General features: G+C 40.3%; 1 protein-coding gene across 2 annotated transcripts in view; it reads right to left on the bottom strand.

Moving 5' to 3' along the window:
* Nucleotides 1–15,962, bottom strand: part of LOC139644698 (TBC1 domain family member 8) — a 59,606-nt gene extending 43,644 nt beyond the window's left edge. For both annotated transcript variants that reach the window (XM_071520155.1, XM_071520156.1), the window contains exons 1-2: nt 15,648–15,962; nt 1,185–1,295 (exon numbers count right to left, since the gene is read on the bottom strand). In XM_071520155.1, coding sequence (XP_071376256.1) covers nt 1,185–1,295; nt 15,648–15,771 — 235 coding nt within the window. In that variant the 5' untranslated portion in view covers nt 15,772–15,962. The remainder of the gene's footprint in view (nt 1–1,184; nt 1,296–15,647) is intronic.
* Between the last annotated feature and the right edge of the window lie 390 nt (nt 15,963–16,352).

The following is a 16,352-nucleotide window of genomic DNA, read 5'->3' as shown; positions in this document are numbered from 1 at the left end:
ATTTTTTGGCCCAAATATTTCAGTCTAATGTGAAACTGAATTGGAGCATATGTACACTAATATTGACTTTTTCTGCTTTCCGGCTTCCTCTAGTCTGCATTTCTTTATTAGCTGAGGTGATTCTGATGTTTTGAAGCTACAATGAAAAAAATAAAAGAAATCTCTAGTCACACTTTTCTCAGCATTCCAGCGTTTTGTGGCTTTGTGAAGCGAGGCTAACACAACATCCACACCATGGTTGTTCGGAAAATATTTGTTTAAAATTAAGGGACATGTTAAAATATCTAATAACTTCATCATATGTAATTTCTAGCATTTTTAGAACACAACGATTGACGAACGGGATTCAAAAATCCTCCCAAAAAATGTATCTGGATATCATCTGAAAGCTCCAAAACAACGACAATACTTTAATAATAGAACTGATAATCTAATAGAGATTAGTCACTAATAGAGAACTATTAGTGACTAATTGATCATTTGCAATTTCCCGTTATTGTTGCGCCCTACTTTGGCCAATCAGTGGAATTTTGAAAATGCCGGTATGCAACAGTCCTGCAAGTTTTGTCAAAATCAGTCAATCCAATCAGTGGAGTCAGAGATGTCACGCATGTCACATGGACAAACGAAAACGTTGAAATGTCATTTGTCATCGTGGGTACAAGAACTACAGATGTCATTGTATAGAGCTGTGATTCTCAACCTTTTTCACATCAAGGACCCCAAATTTAGTACACATTAGGGCCACGGACCCCCATTTGATGAGATTTTGTATTTATTTTGTGTATTTTTATTGTTAGATATAATTTTGTCCAGAATTCCAAGACTGTCTCTATTGCAGGTAGAGAGATTATTAGATTATAACAGAGAAACTATGATCAAAATAGTCTTTCTTCTACATTCTCTAATCATGTTAACTTTTTGTAAATGAAATAATGGTGCGGTTTAACACTTTATCAATTTGCTGGGGACCCCCTGGAACCCCCTGACGGACCCCTGGTGGTCCCCGGACCCCACGTTGAGAACCACTGGTATAGAGGGTGCGGAAATACTGAGAGATCTTAAAAAAGACAAACCGACAAAGCAGATAGAAAAAACAAGCTAACAGACAGAATGCTAATAAAACAAAATGAAAACTCGATGAGAAAGCAGAAGTTGGGGGAAGCCTTGTCGGCTCGTCTCACCGCTGGCGATCACCCAGCTGATCTGGGAGCCGGGGACCTGCAGCAGGATGCGGAAAGGTGTGACCCGGGCGTTGGAGTCCAGCACCGTGTCCAGCGCCCCCACCAGGAGACCTGCGGGACGACACACAGGAGCAGGCCGGGGTTACATCATACTGACGTCTCTCAGAGGCAGAAATGGTCTGATTGGTTGAGTTAGACCTCAGTGGGCGGAGCCAAAGAACCACAGTTTTTCGGAGTGCAAATTAGCTAACTGGCAAATGAATTCAAATTGAATGGCTAAGAAAGAACTCAAAATATAAATAAAAATATAAATGCAACATGTAACACATTGTACAACACATCCCAGAACATATTTAGAAGAATAGATGTTGAAACAGCGGCACCAACACTGAAAACCAGGTAAATAAAACGGAAGTAGAGTCGTCTGTAGTCGTCCAGAGCGGCTGCCTGCATCGATCTGTGAAGTCAGGACCTAAACATCTTTCTGATATCAGTTCAAAACAGTTTCCAAAGCTGTTTTAATATGAATTTTTACCATGCCACAACATACTGTGAACATTTTGTGCTTGTCGAACTTGGCCAACTCTTTCTGTTAGATGCTGAATGAGATACTAATTCAACTCCCAAATCTCACTCTTAAACCCTATTCGCACGGGACTAGTATTACCTGGGGACCTCTAGTAATTTGTAATAATTGCGGAGGTGTTCTGTGATCTTAATCCCGTGCGAATCTGCCATGTCCGTAATTTGTAAAGTAAAAATTCCACCGCAAATGACCTACCATATTTCGCCAAACACAGAGGTCATGTGATAATATTTGGGGTCGTTTTTTGTTTTTTTTCCATGGTTTTTTGTTTTCTCCGCGCCTTTTTTCTGCCTCTTTTCCGGTCGAGAATTATGGAGGCTGCGTTGGCAATTATAAATGAAAGTTTTGACAGCATTTTGGGTGCAAATTCAGGAGGCTCATCTCGCTACACAGCATGGAGACCCATTCACAGAAAGAGCAAGCGCAAATCCATCAGAAGAGCGAAATCTTGAAAGATGACGAGATGGATGACATTCATTTTTCTATCTTTCAACAGGCTCAACAGTTATTATGTGGTAGCCTATTAATAGTAACGTTAGGCCTATAGCTAGCGACCAGACACTTTCCAATCAATATTTCTCCAAAAATAGTGCACAAACAAGCCAGGTGATTCATATCATAATTCAAGGTTAATATATCCAGGGGATAATGTCAGTAAATTCGAGTAAAATACAGACTTCGCTTATCCCGTGAGAATGCGCCGCACAAAACAATAGGGCTTTAGAGAGAGCGTCTGAGAATATGAGCAGTAAATGAGTGTATGACAGGTAGTTTTCAGTGAAGCTCATGTTAATCTTTTGCCTCTAGTTCCCACAATGTGAAACTATCAGCTGCTGAGAGTCAACAGAGTTCACAGGCAGAGGGCCGACAGCCATATTTCACAGCAGGACGACAAAAACTTCAGGTCTGAGCGGTCCGGACTGGAGACAAGACAGGTTTTATTTTTTACAGTGTGATTTGTGGGTATAAACAAAGATATTGGAGTAGTAACTGTGATCTCATCATTTTATGCTGTTGTGCCTTATTGCTGCACATGTTTGAAATTATTTTATTTTAATGTTTTTAATATATTTATTTCACTTGAATTTTGATGTCTGCTTTTACTGGAGAGTTAAAGCACTAAACTTGATTAAAAAAACACTACAAATACATTTTTATTGTATTATCATTAGCAGTGAACTAGTTAGGGTTAGGGTTAGGGTTGGTATTGTATCTTACCTATTGAATCAATGTTTAGACAGATGGAATAAATGTCTTAGGACCATTTAGTAGTACTTTTTAGGGTCTTAGGTTAGTCTTAGGTGTTTTGTAGGTTGTAAGTGTTACTGTATAATACATGCACTTTTTCAAATCTAGACGTGTTAGTAAACATATATTTTAAATACTATGGGCAATATCTATGGAGTTATGGAGATATCAGCAATATCTTCCTAAGTTTTTTCTTAAATTTGTTCTTGAGAAAGGTCCTAAGAAAAGCCTACGTCAGATTCATGACATGTTCTTAAACCGCAGAATTGTTCGCACCTGTGTTCTTATAATGATGAATCCCATTGTCCTCGTAAATTGAAAGCGCGTGCCAGGTGATCCTAATTAGCATATAGGTAAACGCCCCGCCAATCCCCATAAAAGGGCATGAGACCGCAGGGCCGTGTGCACACAGAAATCACACACAGAAATTGAAAAGAAAAGTTGAGAGAAGTCAAGAATGCCCAAACAAAAGTCTAAAGAGGGTGAAGCACCAGACTCCAAATGTAAAAAAAAACTTAAATAGTTCTGAAGTAGAGGCACTGCTGCAGGAAGTGAACACCAAACGAGCTGTCATATTTAGTAGCTCAGTAGTGGATATAAAATAACAGAAAAAAAAAAAATGGGATCCCAATTAACATAATTGATATTAATTGAAGTGTTAGCGTAGTGTTTATTTATTTTAAAACACCATAATACTTTGTAAAATAATGAAAATAATTATTAAAAAATATTATAAATTATAAAAATATTATTGTAATTTAAATCCTATAATATTATACAACCGTAGAATTGAAGGAAACGCAATAACCACTTATTTTGCACAAACATGTCAGCACTCAAATGTGCGTCAGTGTGCTCTTGAGTGTGCGTAGATTCTGTTCTTACCTAAGAACAAATCCCAAATAAGAAAACATTGGTGAATGTCAGAATCGTCGTGAAAACTGCGTAAGTGGGTTTTAAGAAGAAATTTCTTCTTAAGAACGGTTGGTGAATGAGGCCCAATCTGCTTAGTGTCTGGGCCCCTATTCTCAAGCTTCAGATAGCTTATCAGGGTGTCCCATTTCACATATCTCCATTATGTCTCATATGATTGTACTTGTATTTTAACTGATTTGTGAATGAACTGAACTGAACTGAACAGTAGTAATAGTATATTTTCATGGTGCTACTGGTGTCATAGGAAGGCAGCAAGTGATCTTTCAATTAAAGGGAAACTTCCCCAAATAATTACTGCCCTAAATTATAAGTAATTATTAATGTCTTGAGGTGACGATACAGGGTGCAACTTCTTGAGGCAATGGATCTGCGCAATGTTGCCTTCAGATTGCCGATGTAAATGACTAAAAGGAACTAGAAGGGCACTCGTAGAACGCAGACCTCCGCCAAGGTTTGTGCTATTATTGCTACTTCGTGAGCCGGATCCGGCCCTCGGCCCATGCTACACCCTTCCACCAAGTTTCATGAAAATCGGGCCAGTAGTTTTTCCGTAATCCTGCTAACAGACAAACAAACAAACAAACAAACAGCACTGAAAACATAACCTCCTTGGTGGAGGTAATAAAAGCAGACTAATAAAACCACTGGCAGGCACAGATGTTGGCCATATAAACTGCTGCAACATGCTGCCAGTCAACTAAAACCTTGTGTCAGTTTATTTTCCTCCGGTGTGCAGGCAACACAAAGCCATGAAACCAGAAACAGCAGCAGAATCAGCCCCATCATCACCAACATGGAGAGGCAGACAGACACACAGAGGGAACCAGCCTCGTTAAGACTTTAGATGAGTCTCATTTAAAACCAGCAGGGCCGCAGTATGAGATGAGGCATGTAATAAACTCCCAGGGACAGGCAGGACCCCCGGGCGTCCCGACTGGACGACTAAACACTGCGGTCGGGTTTATTACTGAACATCTGAACATCTGTCTGGAGGAAACTCATCTCTAAGTCTTTAAGTCCAGACTCAGCACCACAGATGTTCTCACAGGTAAAACCGACCCACTGAAAGGCGATAAAGTGGAATAACTTCACATGCTTCAATCATCAGACAAATGGAAATGGACCAAACACACATGCACACTTACACATACATACTCTAATACACACACACACACACACACACACACACACGCTAATCAGCATCATGCTTTTCCAATGAGGACAAAACCGCACAATACTCATCCCGCTTGTTAACTCCTAATTCTACATTTCCTCTCCGTGAAGAAAAAAAACGAACCGGACAATCAGCCACTTTCAGCCGATTTATTATACATTTCATAAAGTATTGTGAAAACAGCTGCGTACACTGTAAAAAAAATAACAGTGAAATTCAGTGAAAACGACTTGTCTTTAATCTTTAACTCAGTCGGGTTTGTCAGCTTCAGCTCACAATTTCTAGTCATCGGCTTCATAATTCATAATCACGAGCCCATGACTCGTGACGTAAAATCATAATTTGACAGAACATCTCATCACGCACTCGCTTAACAGTTGAATAAGGAACATTGTTAGCTTATTAGCAGACCATCAGTGCCCATCAAGGGACTGGTGTTGGAAATTAGCTTGGGCTATAGACACACAGTACAGTACAGTACAGTACATCGGACACTGCTTCTGCAACTGTCAATGTTTCTCTGTACTTGTCCCTTACAAAACAACAAATAAACTAAACTAAACTTCCCAGCATGCATTGCAAGAAAACCCTCCGTCTTCTAAAGTTACAGGATAGAGACTTCTTGTTATGCATGTATGTGAATTAGGGCTGGACCCGAATATTCGACTATTCGATATTCGTTCATTGGGTAGGTATTCGGTTTTCAGTTTTGGGATTCTTTTTTTTTTTTTTACTTGCATTGAAACGTCAGTCACATTTGCTGATTGCCATGGTGGCACAGAGAAAAAAGTACGACCTGAAATTCAAGCTGTCAGTTTCAAATTTGCTGAACAAAACTCAGGAGAAGCAGCAGCAAGACATTTCTCCGTTGATCTTTTTTTTAAATCTTTTTTTCTAAGGTAGGCTACCGGTATTTTGATACGGAGCTCTCCCTCTCTCTCTCTCTCTCTGTGCTTTAGAACGTAACCGCTGTGAAACAATCAGAAAATAACGTTTTATTTCTCTGATTCACCGGCTTTCTCGCTACTACCGCTCCCTCTCTTCATTCACTTTCTAGCTCGCTCGACCATCTCTCTCTCTCTCTCTCGGGCTATTAATTGAAGTTATATGTATGTTAAGTATGTTTTCAGCGCTGTGTTTTTGTGAGGAGGAACTGTGACTATGTGTGAACTTTGTCGGGTGAACTGTTACCCGTGTATGGAAAGCCAAGCAGTTTGAAGGTGCGTGACTCTTAATCCCCCCGCTGCGGCCGAAGCTTCGAATTTTCACTGCTGATTACTACCGAAGCTCCGAAGCCCAAAAAATGGTATTCGGGACAGCCCTAATGTGAATACTAGGTCTATTATTGATAAAAAATGAAAATATAGTAGGTCTATTTCTGATGACACCCGCGATGAAAATTAGTAACTAAAACTAAATAATACTTTTAGGTGGAGCAGCTGTTTTCTGTTAAACATGGAGAGTAGAGTCTTCTCTTGAACTCTCAGTATTTGCTGTTCATTTTGTGACACATGAACAACTGACATTAAAATTAACACTGGAAGTTCATCAGTTAGTGGATTCAACTGATAAACTCTTGTCAACATGACTGATTGAACGCGTCTTAATTTCACTCAGTGAGCCTTACTACATTAGAACTACTAATGTTACTCATCTTTGACCTAACTACTCAGTTTTATTTCAGTCAATCAGTCCCTCCAGGAAACTGTGATTTTGCGATCACAATAATTAACACAAATTCAAGAAATCTCCGCAATATTTGCGAGAGCTTGCAGTTTTGCAAAATTGGTGCAACTTTTCTGCATTAAATGGCCAAATCAACAGACCGCTTGTGGTTTGGATCCATTGTCTCATTTCATGTCGTGGTAACTTGGCGTCATCGCAGCGTGCAGCACTTTTTTTTCAATTTTTTTTCCCCTTTGCTTGCAATTTTTCTCAATTCCCGCAATTCTACTGCAAAAAGAGCACATAAAACTTTGCAAATTGTATCGCAATTTTTGAGAAAAGCCACTGCAAAATCAAGCATTTCTGGCCGCAATAATCACAAAAAAACTCCACGAAATCCTGGTGGGACTGGTCAAGTTGCAGTTTCAAGGCAGCAGGGAAGCTCACGTGTTTAAACTGAAGTGACTTCATATTTTTTGCAATGTAGAGGCGGACCGATAAATCAGTTTGCCGTTATATCAACTCTACAAACCAGTAATCCCTTAAAATAACCTTACATTTTCATTCATTTACATTAATTCACCCCTTAATTCATGCAAAATCCATTTAAAATTAATTAAGGGAGTTATTAATGGACGAGATCCCCATCGAAACCGCCTTACACCCCTTTTAATCTTGAAATTCTAATTAAAAATTCAGGGAGAAAGGAACTTTTCCATTCATTTTCACTCAATAACCCTGTAAACATAAGATGCACAAAAGGCATGAAAAATCCCTTAATTTCTAGTGTCTCTGTGAATAAACCCATGAATAAATCCCTTATAAACCCATGATACTGACCTTACTGTTTTAAAGATATGTTATTTTTAATGGATAATTAATGTTTATGTAATGAGAAATTAAGGACATTTCAGGGATAAAATTAAGGGATTTGGTTTCGTAGTGCAGGTTGATATTTTGCTCTACAAAAGGAAAAAGGCAGTAACTTCAACTTTGATAATGACTTTTTGTCAGTTTTTTAGCCAGAGTTCAGTCTTTGGAGGATAAGAAGATAAAGAATATCCAGTTATTAAGTCAAAAAGTCACTATATTTTCAAACATCTTCTCACCGCATCACTTCCTGTGCAGTAGAGGATTTTTCCCAGAAAAGAGCTACCAGACACCGGCTGTTTAGAACAGACAGAGGAGAAGATTTAATTGGATATAGGTTGGATCACTGTTGAGTTAGAGAGAGAGAGAGGAACAAAACGCACATTTATTTATATGGAAATGTCACGGATTATTACTTAAAACTGAAAGTACAAAATCCACGTGGAACTGCAGATAAACTGTAAACTTGTGACACGTCAGGAGGGAAATTTGTGTTTGGTCTTGTGCGTCAGACACACTTCAGCATGGAGAATTCCTTTTGATTACATTTATAACCAACTTATCTGTAAATGAAACTCTGAAAACAATGTTCAGAGGATAAAACACGAGGCTGAACTCACTGAAACTTAAAAAAAAAAAAGAAAAAGAACAAGAGCCACTTTAGGAGCACAGCCCGCGCCTAAATATATGCCTGTAAAAGATGAGGAGAGACAGATCGCTATCTCTGTGTTTGGTATTCCCCTCTCTGACCTGACACAGACACACACACACACACACACACACACAGACATAATAAAAAACACCCACACAGGCTATACAAAGTGAGAGGAATAGTAGAGAGGAACAGCAGTAGGTTTACACTGATACATCGGTTTGCCCATATATTGGGCCTTAAAAAATCGGATATTGGCCAGTAAATGTTTCCCGCTGCTGATATGATGGTTTGGTTTCAGACTGTAAAACCTGCAGTGAAGCCCGCCTCACCTGCCTTAAACTGCTGCTGACACTAAGAGGATTTCACTGAAATGGGATTCAACGGAGAGTTTTAGTGTCCCATGATGATTTAAATGCTGTTTCAGAGGATTTTCCACCCACATTCTGGGAGAAACACTGAATCCTTGGATTTTCTTGGGAATGAAAATAGAGGCTTTGCAGTCACAAATCTCCTAACAACAGACTGATCTCACTGAAAAACGTGAAAGGAACACGACTTGTTAACAGCAAATTACGTGTTGGTGGAATGTAAAGTGTTACATTTACGATTTCCCAGCACCAAACGGTTTACGTGAAGGAGACACGACTATCAACAGGACGTAGTGTGACATTGAAGCAGCACAGTGGAAAGTCAGGGTGTTGTGGTCGGGTGGTGGATGGGCGTGTACCTTGGCCTTCGATGTCGGCGACCGGGGTTTGATCCCCAGCGTTTATAAAGGACATTTCAACCATAAGTCACATTTTAATGTTTAACAAACCTTTTTCTACAAACCATTTCTCTAACCTTAACCAAGTTGTTTCAGTGGCGTAACCATAACCTTAACCCAAACCTTAACCAAACTTGTTTTACTTGCCTAAATTTAACCGTTAACCAACCTTCAAATTCATGGCAGAGAAACGTATTTAAATTTGTGGCAGAGGAACCTATTTAAATTTGTTGTGGGGGAACGTAATTGAGTTCGTAGTGGAGAAACGTATTTAAATTTGTGGAGGAGAAACGTATTTAAATTTGTGGCAGAGAAACGTATTTAAATTTGAGGCGGAGAAACGTATTTAAATTTGTGGAGGAGAAACATATTTAAATTTGTGGCAGAGAAACGTATTTAAATTTGAGGCGGAGAAACGTATTCAAATTTGTGGCAGAGGAACATATTTAAATTTGTTGCCGGGTAACGTAATTGAGTTCATGGTGGAAAAACGTTATTTTCCCATAATACGTGTCCACAGCACGTAAATCGCTGTTTCAGAGATCGTGTTCATTTCACGTATTTGTGTGAGATCATGTTGCCTAGCAACCACAGCTGGCAGCATCATGAAGGTCTGATGGTCAGGGAGAGTTAGCTGTGTGCAAACAAGGCTAAATACATAACAGCCAGGTAGAAACAGAGAGCAGCTGAGTCAGCTTGTTGTGGTGTGGCTGTAGATCCATCCAGTAACGTTCTCAGGAAAAGTGAATAGTGTGATAAGGTGGATTTGTTTCCAAATGTAGGTTACTGTGACACAGTAAACTGTCTTGTCTTTAGCCCTAGTCTCTACTCCAAAACATGAAGAGTTGGAGCTTGAGAAGAGTCAGCTCAGTTAACCTGAACAAACTGTTAGCTAGCTAACTAGCCAGCAAACACACTGATGTTAATGTGAACACGCTAACGCTAGCTGCTACTAGCCACGTTAGCTAGTGTGCTAATCAGATGTGTTAACAACAAGACAGTGATGGTTAGCTGACCAGATGCTATGGTTAGCTAGCTAACAAGCTGACATGATCTAAACACTAAATCAATCAGATGGATCAGTGATGAAATGATCAGTTCAGTCAGAAACAGACAGAAATTAACTGTCTGTTCAGTTCTGTTGAGACGGACAAGTTGTACGTTCAGCAACACAACCAGCTGTTCATCTCCAACATGGCCGCCAGAGGGTTTGGTAAGGTTCGGTGGAATTTAAACACACAGTATGTAATTTCTGCCGCTAGGGCTCTCTCAATCAAAACAATAACAAAAGACGCAGTTTGATGACGTTGTGAAGCAGCGTGGGATCATGGGAGTTGTTTTACGGGGACAGCTTCGGCAACAGAACGCGCCTCAAATGGGAATGAATAATCGTGATCCGACACAGTGAGTGATAAAAACAATAGAATGAAAAAAACAACAGAGCGGCTAGAGCGGCTAGCTAGCTAGTTGGCCGACTTCCTTCCTCACTCTCTGACGTATCATCTGGTGTTTCCCGTGTTTCCCCGGAAGTTAGGGGGTAAAGGGGATATGACGCCATGACAGGAAGTTAGGGGGTAAAGGGGATACGACGCCATGACAGGAAGTTAGGGGGGTAAAGGGGATACGACACCATGACAGGAAGTTAGGGGGTAAAGGGGATACGACACCATGACAGGAAGTTAGGGGGTAAAGGGGATATGACACCACTGACAGGCGACCAAATGAAACGCACCGTTACCTTGAATAAAATTACAGATTTCTCTGGGTTTGAACATTGTTGGAAACATTTGGGATAATGTAAGTACACAACTCAAAAGAAATACTATATTAACATAGGTCTTGTCGTTTTTAGATATTTTAATACGGAAATGTTACATATTATACCTTTAAAGACAATGACACTTTATTTGGAGTGTCCAAAGTTGATAACATGGTGATAAAATGTGTTGTTGATGTTCTACAGTCTTACTTTGCTATTTCTTCTTTCGACGATGTAAAACTAACCCTGAGCCCGTTTTTAACCCCAGACACTGAATATCTATAGATCACACTATTGGGAGAATCACCTGAAACTCAGTAGACTCTTTAGTGACACATTATAGTCACTTGGTGGTTAGTTGAATATCAACATTTAACTATCCAAATAAAGTGTAGGGCTGAACAATTAATCAAAATTTTATCGAAATCGCAATATGGCCTACTGCAATTTTAAAATGGCAGGAGGCGCAATATTTGTTAAAGGCGAAATGTGTATCAGAATACCATTTTAAATTAAATATTTTCGTGCTGCAGAGATGTCCTGGCCCACACATCATATTCTACAGACTTAAGAAAACATCTTTGTTTGGTACAGATCCCCGCAAAAATCACACCATAATCATTTTAATACGTTTTTCAATGAAAATGAGAATAATGATGTAAAAAAGATCATTCCCTCTAATATCGCAAATCATATCGCAATTGCAATATCAGTCAAAATAATCGCAATTAGATATTTCTTCAAAATCGTTCAGCCCTAATAAAGTGTGACCAGTATTGAATATCAGCACGAAATCGCATCTATCAGCAGCTTCAACCCAAAATTATCAGCGTCGGCCTTCAGAAGCCTGTGGTATGTGGCGGAAGGCTGAAGAGGAGGAGGAGGAGGAGGAACGGAAGATAAAGGAAAGATAAACTCTCCTCCTCCTCATGACAAACACAGCAGACAGTTCTGGCTCTCAGCCCGAACCTAAACCACATCTGAAGTCAAAGTCTGCCAGCCTGACGCTCCGAACTCCGGCAGCCTGGCAACACAAAGCCATCCGTCTCTCACCGCAAAAAAACCGCAGCAGGGTTCAGCCTGCACCGGGCGGCTCGTGGGGGAAACCTTCCACAAAGCGACTCGATATGAATCATTGTCTTTCCCTTGGCTAATGGCTCACATTGTTGGGGATATTGCTGTGGAGACGTAAAGGCCACAGTCTGCCTTAACGGATTAACAGAGGCTGGAAGAAAAGCAAAAGGCAGCTTCCCTTTCTAATCTGCTGGGGTTGAAGGTCTATTTTGTTTTTCACCGCATGAAAATGAATCATCTGTTGTCTTTCTCTTGTGTTGCGTGCTGCACAGCTGAAAGCTACGGCCGGCTGGTCAAATATAGAAACACTACAGTCTACACCAGTGATTCTGAACCTTTTTCATATCAAGGACCCTAATTTAGTCCACATTAGAGCCACGGACCCCCCCATTTGAGGGAGATTTTGTCTCTCAAACCCAAATCTGAGAACATCTGTATTGTAGGTAAAGAGATAACAGAGAAACTATGATCAGAACAGCCATTCTTCTAGATTCTCTAATTGTGTTAACTTCTTGTAAATGAAATAATGGTGAAGTTTAACGATTCATCAGTTTGCTGGGGACTAGATATTTATGGCATGGTATAATATGTAAGATTAAAAAATGAGGTTATCATGGCAATTAGGCTGTATTATATGAGTCAGAGAAAGTTGGTAGGAATTGATAAGTGCACTTCTACCTGCTCCTTTTCCAACATGTGTTATTACTATTATAAATTCACAGTCTTGTATATTTCATTTGTTTATCGGTACATGATCGAAATAAATCAACTGAACCGAACTGAGCGGAGGAAAGTATTTGCTTTGAAATAAGGAGAAGCACCAACAGCGGTGTTATGATGTGCATGATGGGCTGCAGATGTTTTGGTGCCCATCCCTTCTCAGAAATCCTGCTGAAATATGTTATCACTGGTGTGATAGGGGACGGAGAAGGCGTTTCTGTTTCTGTTCTCATTTTAGTAGCTGGAGACATAAAACTTAGATCTGAACCGTGAAAAGAAACAATGCCGTTCTGTCTCGCTTCCTCTGGCAGTACAGCAGCGAAGCCGAGGTGAAGGCCGTTTAATGAGTTCAAGTTAAAATGATGTGACGACAGGACTTGAACTTTGACCTCTCTAACTATGGGAACAGCAGTGGCAAACACATAAACAATGTAAGACCTGGCCAGGAAGTTCCTACTATTCTGTTTTATGAGATGAGAGCGGACGGGAAGGAAGGAAGAACAAAACAAGACGACTCTACGACTTACAGTATCTGTCTGCTGTAAGACACGAGACAGAATGTTGTGAGGCGTCACTCCTCACCTGAACCAGCAGACCGACAACTGTGTTGACAGGCTAGCTGTTCTGCTGTGTACAGATAGAACACAGCAAGAAGAAGAGAGAGAGGAGTAAGAGGACAACCTGAACAGCAAACAGGCCCTCATAGAGCAACTGGTTGACCTGTAACTCACTCAAAGCAACTAGCTGACCTGTAACTCATTCAAAGCAACTAGCTGACCTGAAACTCAAAGCAACTAGCTGACCTCTAACTCATTCAAAGCAACTAGCTGACCTGTAACTCATTCAAAGCAACTAGCTGACCTGTAACTCAAAGCAACTAGTTGACCTGTAACTCGTTCAAAGCAACTAGCTGACCTGTAACTCAAAGCAACTAGCTGACCTGTAACTCGTTCAAAGCAACTAGCTGACCTGTAACTCAAAGCAACTAGCTGACCTGTAACTCGTTCAAAGCAACTAGCTGACCTGCAACGCAAAGCAACTAGCTGACCTGTAACTCGTTCAAAGCAACTAGCTGACCTGTAATTCAAAGCAACTAGCTGACCTGTAACGCAAAGCAACTAGCTGACCTGTAACTCGTTCAAAGCAACTAGCTGACCTGTAACTCAATCAAAGCAACTGGCTGACCTGTAACTCAAACCAACTAGCTGACCTGTAACTCAATCAAAGTAACTGGCTGACCTGTAACTCGTTCAAAGCAACTAGTTGACCTGTAACTCATTCAAAGCAACTAGCTGACCTGTAACTCAAAGACACTAGCTGACCTGTAACTCCTTCAAAGCAACTAGCTGACCTGTAACTCGTTCAAAGCAACTAGTTGACCTGTAACTCATTCAAAGCAACTAGCTGACCTATAACTCATTCAAAGCAACTAGTCAAACTGTAACTCGTTCAAAGCAACTAGTTGACCTGTAACTCATTCAAAGCAACTGTAACTCATTCAAAGCAACTAGCTGACCTGTAACTCAAAGCAACTAGCTGACCTGTAACTCATTCAAAGCAACTAGCTGACCTGTAAATCGTTCAAAGCAACTAGTTGACCTGTAACTCATTCAAAGCAACTAGCTGAACCTGTAACTCAATCAAAGCAAAGAGCTGACCTGTAACTCGTTCAAAGCAACTAGTCAAACTGTAACTCGTTCAAAGCAACTAGTTGACCTGTAACTCATTCAAAGCAACTAGCTGACCTGTAACTCAAAGCAACTAGCTGACCTGTAACTGATTCAAAGCAACTAGCTGACCTGTAACTGATTCAAAGCAACTAGTTGACCTGTATTCATTCAAAGCAACTAGCTGACCTGTAACTCATTCAAAGCAACTAGTCAAACTGTAACTCGTTCAAAGCAACTAGTTGACCTGTATTCATTCAAATCAACTAGCTGACCTGTAACTTATTCAAAGCAACAAATTGACTTGTAACTCATTCAAAGCAACTAGTCAAACTGTAACTCAAAGTAACTAATCGACCTGTAACTTGTCCAAAGCAACTAGATCTAGACCTGTAAACGGCTTTCCATATGTAACTCATTCAAGCAACTAGGTGACCTGTAACTCATTTAAAGTACCTAGTTGACCTGTACCTCATTCAAAGCAACTAGACGACCTGTAACTCGCTCAAAGCAACTAGTTGACGTGTAACTCATTCAAAGCAACAAATTGACTTGTAACTCATTCAAGCAACTAGTTGACCTGTAACTCATTCAAGCAACAAGTTGATTTGTAACTCAAAGCAATAGGAAGCAGGCAGACAGGCTGAAGAATTTGTATAATTACAAATTAGAGACAGAACCTGTTCTCCAAGATGAAAATTCATGACCCAGCAAAAAATAATTTCCATCATCATCGAAAACAAATACAACAGAAACCAAATGAAAACCTTATAAACAATCCCTATAATATTCTGTGGTTCCTAACAGTGAGTTTATAGTGACACTATAGTATTTTATTTAATCTATAGAATCACTATAATATTCCTGAAGGACATTATATATAGTTTGGCTGTGATATTTGCATACTATCCTTCTAAAATGTATTATAGCATTATACAGGAAAAGAATAGTGTGACAGAATAGAACAGAGTAGAGTAGAAGAGAGGAGAAGGAGGCAGAATAGAATAGAATAGAATAGAATAAAAGCCAGTTTTTAAAGCAGTCCATGTCTGTGTTGTTGTTCCATGTTCTCTCCTGTGTTGTGTTGTTTTAATGTTGTTGTTGTTGTTTACCTGTGATCCTGCCCGCCTCTCCATGCCCTCTCCTGTGTTGTGTATTGTTATTGTTGTTGTATTGTTGTTGTTGTTGTTTACCTGTGATCCTGCCCGCCTCTCCATGCCCTCTCCTGTGTTGTGTAGTGTTATTGTTGTTGTATTGTTGTTGTTTACCTGTGATCCTGCCCGCCTCTCCATGCCCTCTCCTGTGTTGTGTAGTGTTATTGTTGTTGTATTGTTGTTGTTTACCTGTGATCCTGCCCGCCTCTCCATGCCCTCTCCTCCTCTGCAGCAGGAAGAAGTCGTTGGACTTCTCGGTCACCCAGAGCTTCAGCGCGTTTTTCACCAAAACTTCCTCCGGATTCAGCCACATTTCTCCCGGCGGACAGAGAGCAGCAGCCCGCTGTCTGTCTGTCTGTCTGTCTGTCTGCTGGACGGAATAAAGTTTCTCCTGTCAGTCTGTCTGTCTGCCTGCCTGTCTGTCGGGGTTACAGCGGCGGGTTTGGGGGTTTCTCCATGCCCTCCTGCCTGCCAGCAGCGCCAGGCTTCAGCCTTCCTCCTGCACTCCGCTCCGCTCCTCGCTCCTATACACGCCCGATCTGCACCAGCTGTACACACCAGCCGAGATCGTCTATTTGAGAAGATGAATCACTACGGAGTTTCAAAAGTGCACTTCCGGTCTGCAAAAGTGGGCGTCGCTGCTGTAACTTGGAAGAAGTGTTACAGTAGGCCTAGGTGTTTAACTCTTTATCCAAGATTATTTTCATTTATAAAATAGGCTATATATACACGGTATATCTGTATATATGTGTTTTTGACTGTCTTAGGACGATGAAATTAGGAAATACCCTGAAAATGTTTTCATTATACAATGTGAACAACTGCAAATTAATTATACTTCATGCACAGACCATATATACAATATACTGTATATTTACATAGATATATTTATTA

The sequence above is a fragment of the Centroberyx affinis genome, unplaced genomic scaffold (assembly GCF_046629955.1).
Source record: "Centroberyx affinis isolate AG114_WGS23_722 - 3 ecotype Tasmania unplaced genomic scaffold, CSIRO-AGI_Caff_v1 ptg000773l_1, whole genome shotgun sequence".
Lineage (NCBI taxonomy): Eukaryota > Metazoa > Chordata > Actinopteri > Beryciformes > Berycidae > Centroberyx > Centroberyx affinis.
Note: the sequence above shows the minus strand (reverse complement) of the source record. Positions and strands in the feature narration are given on the sequence as shown.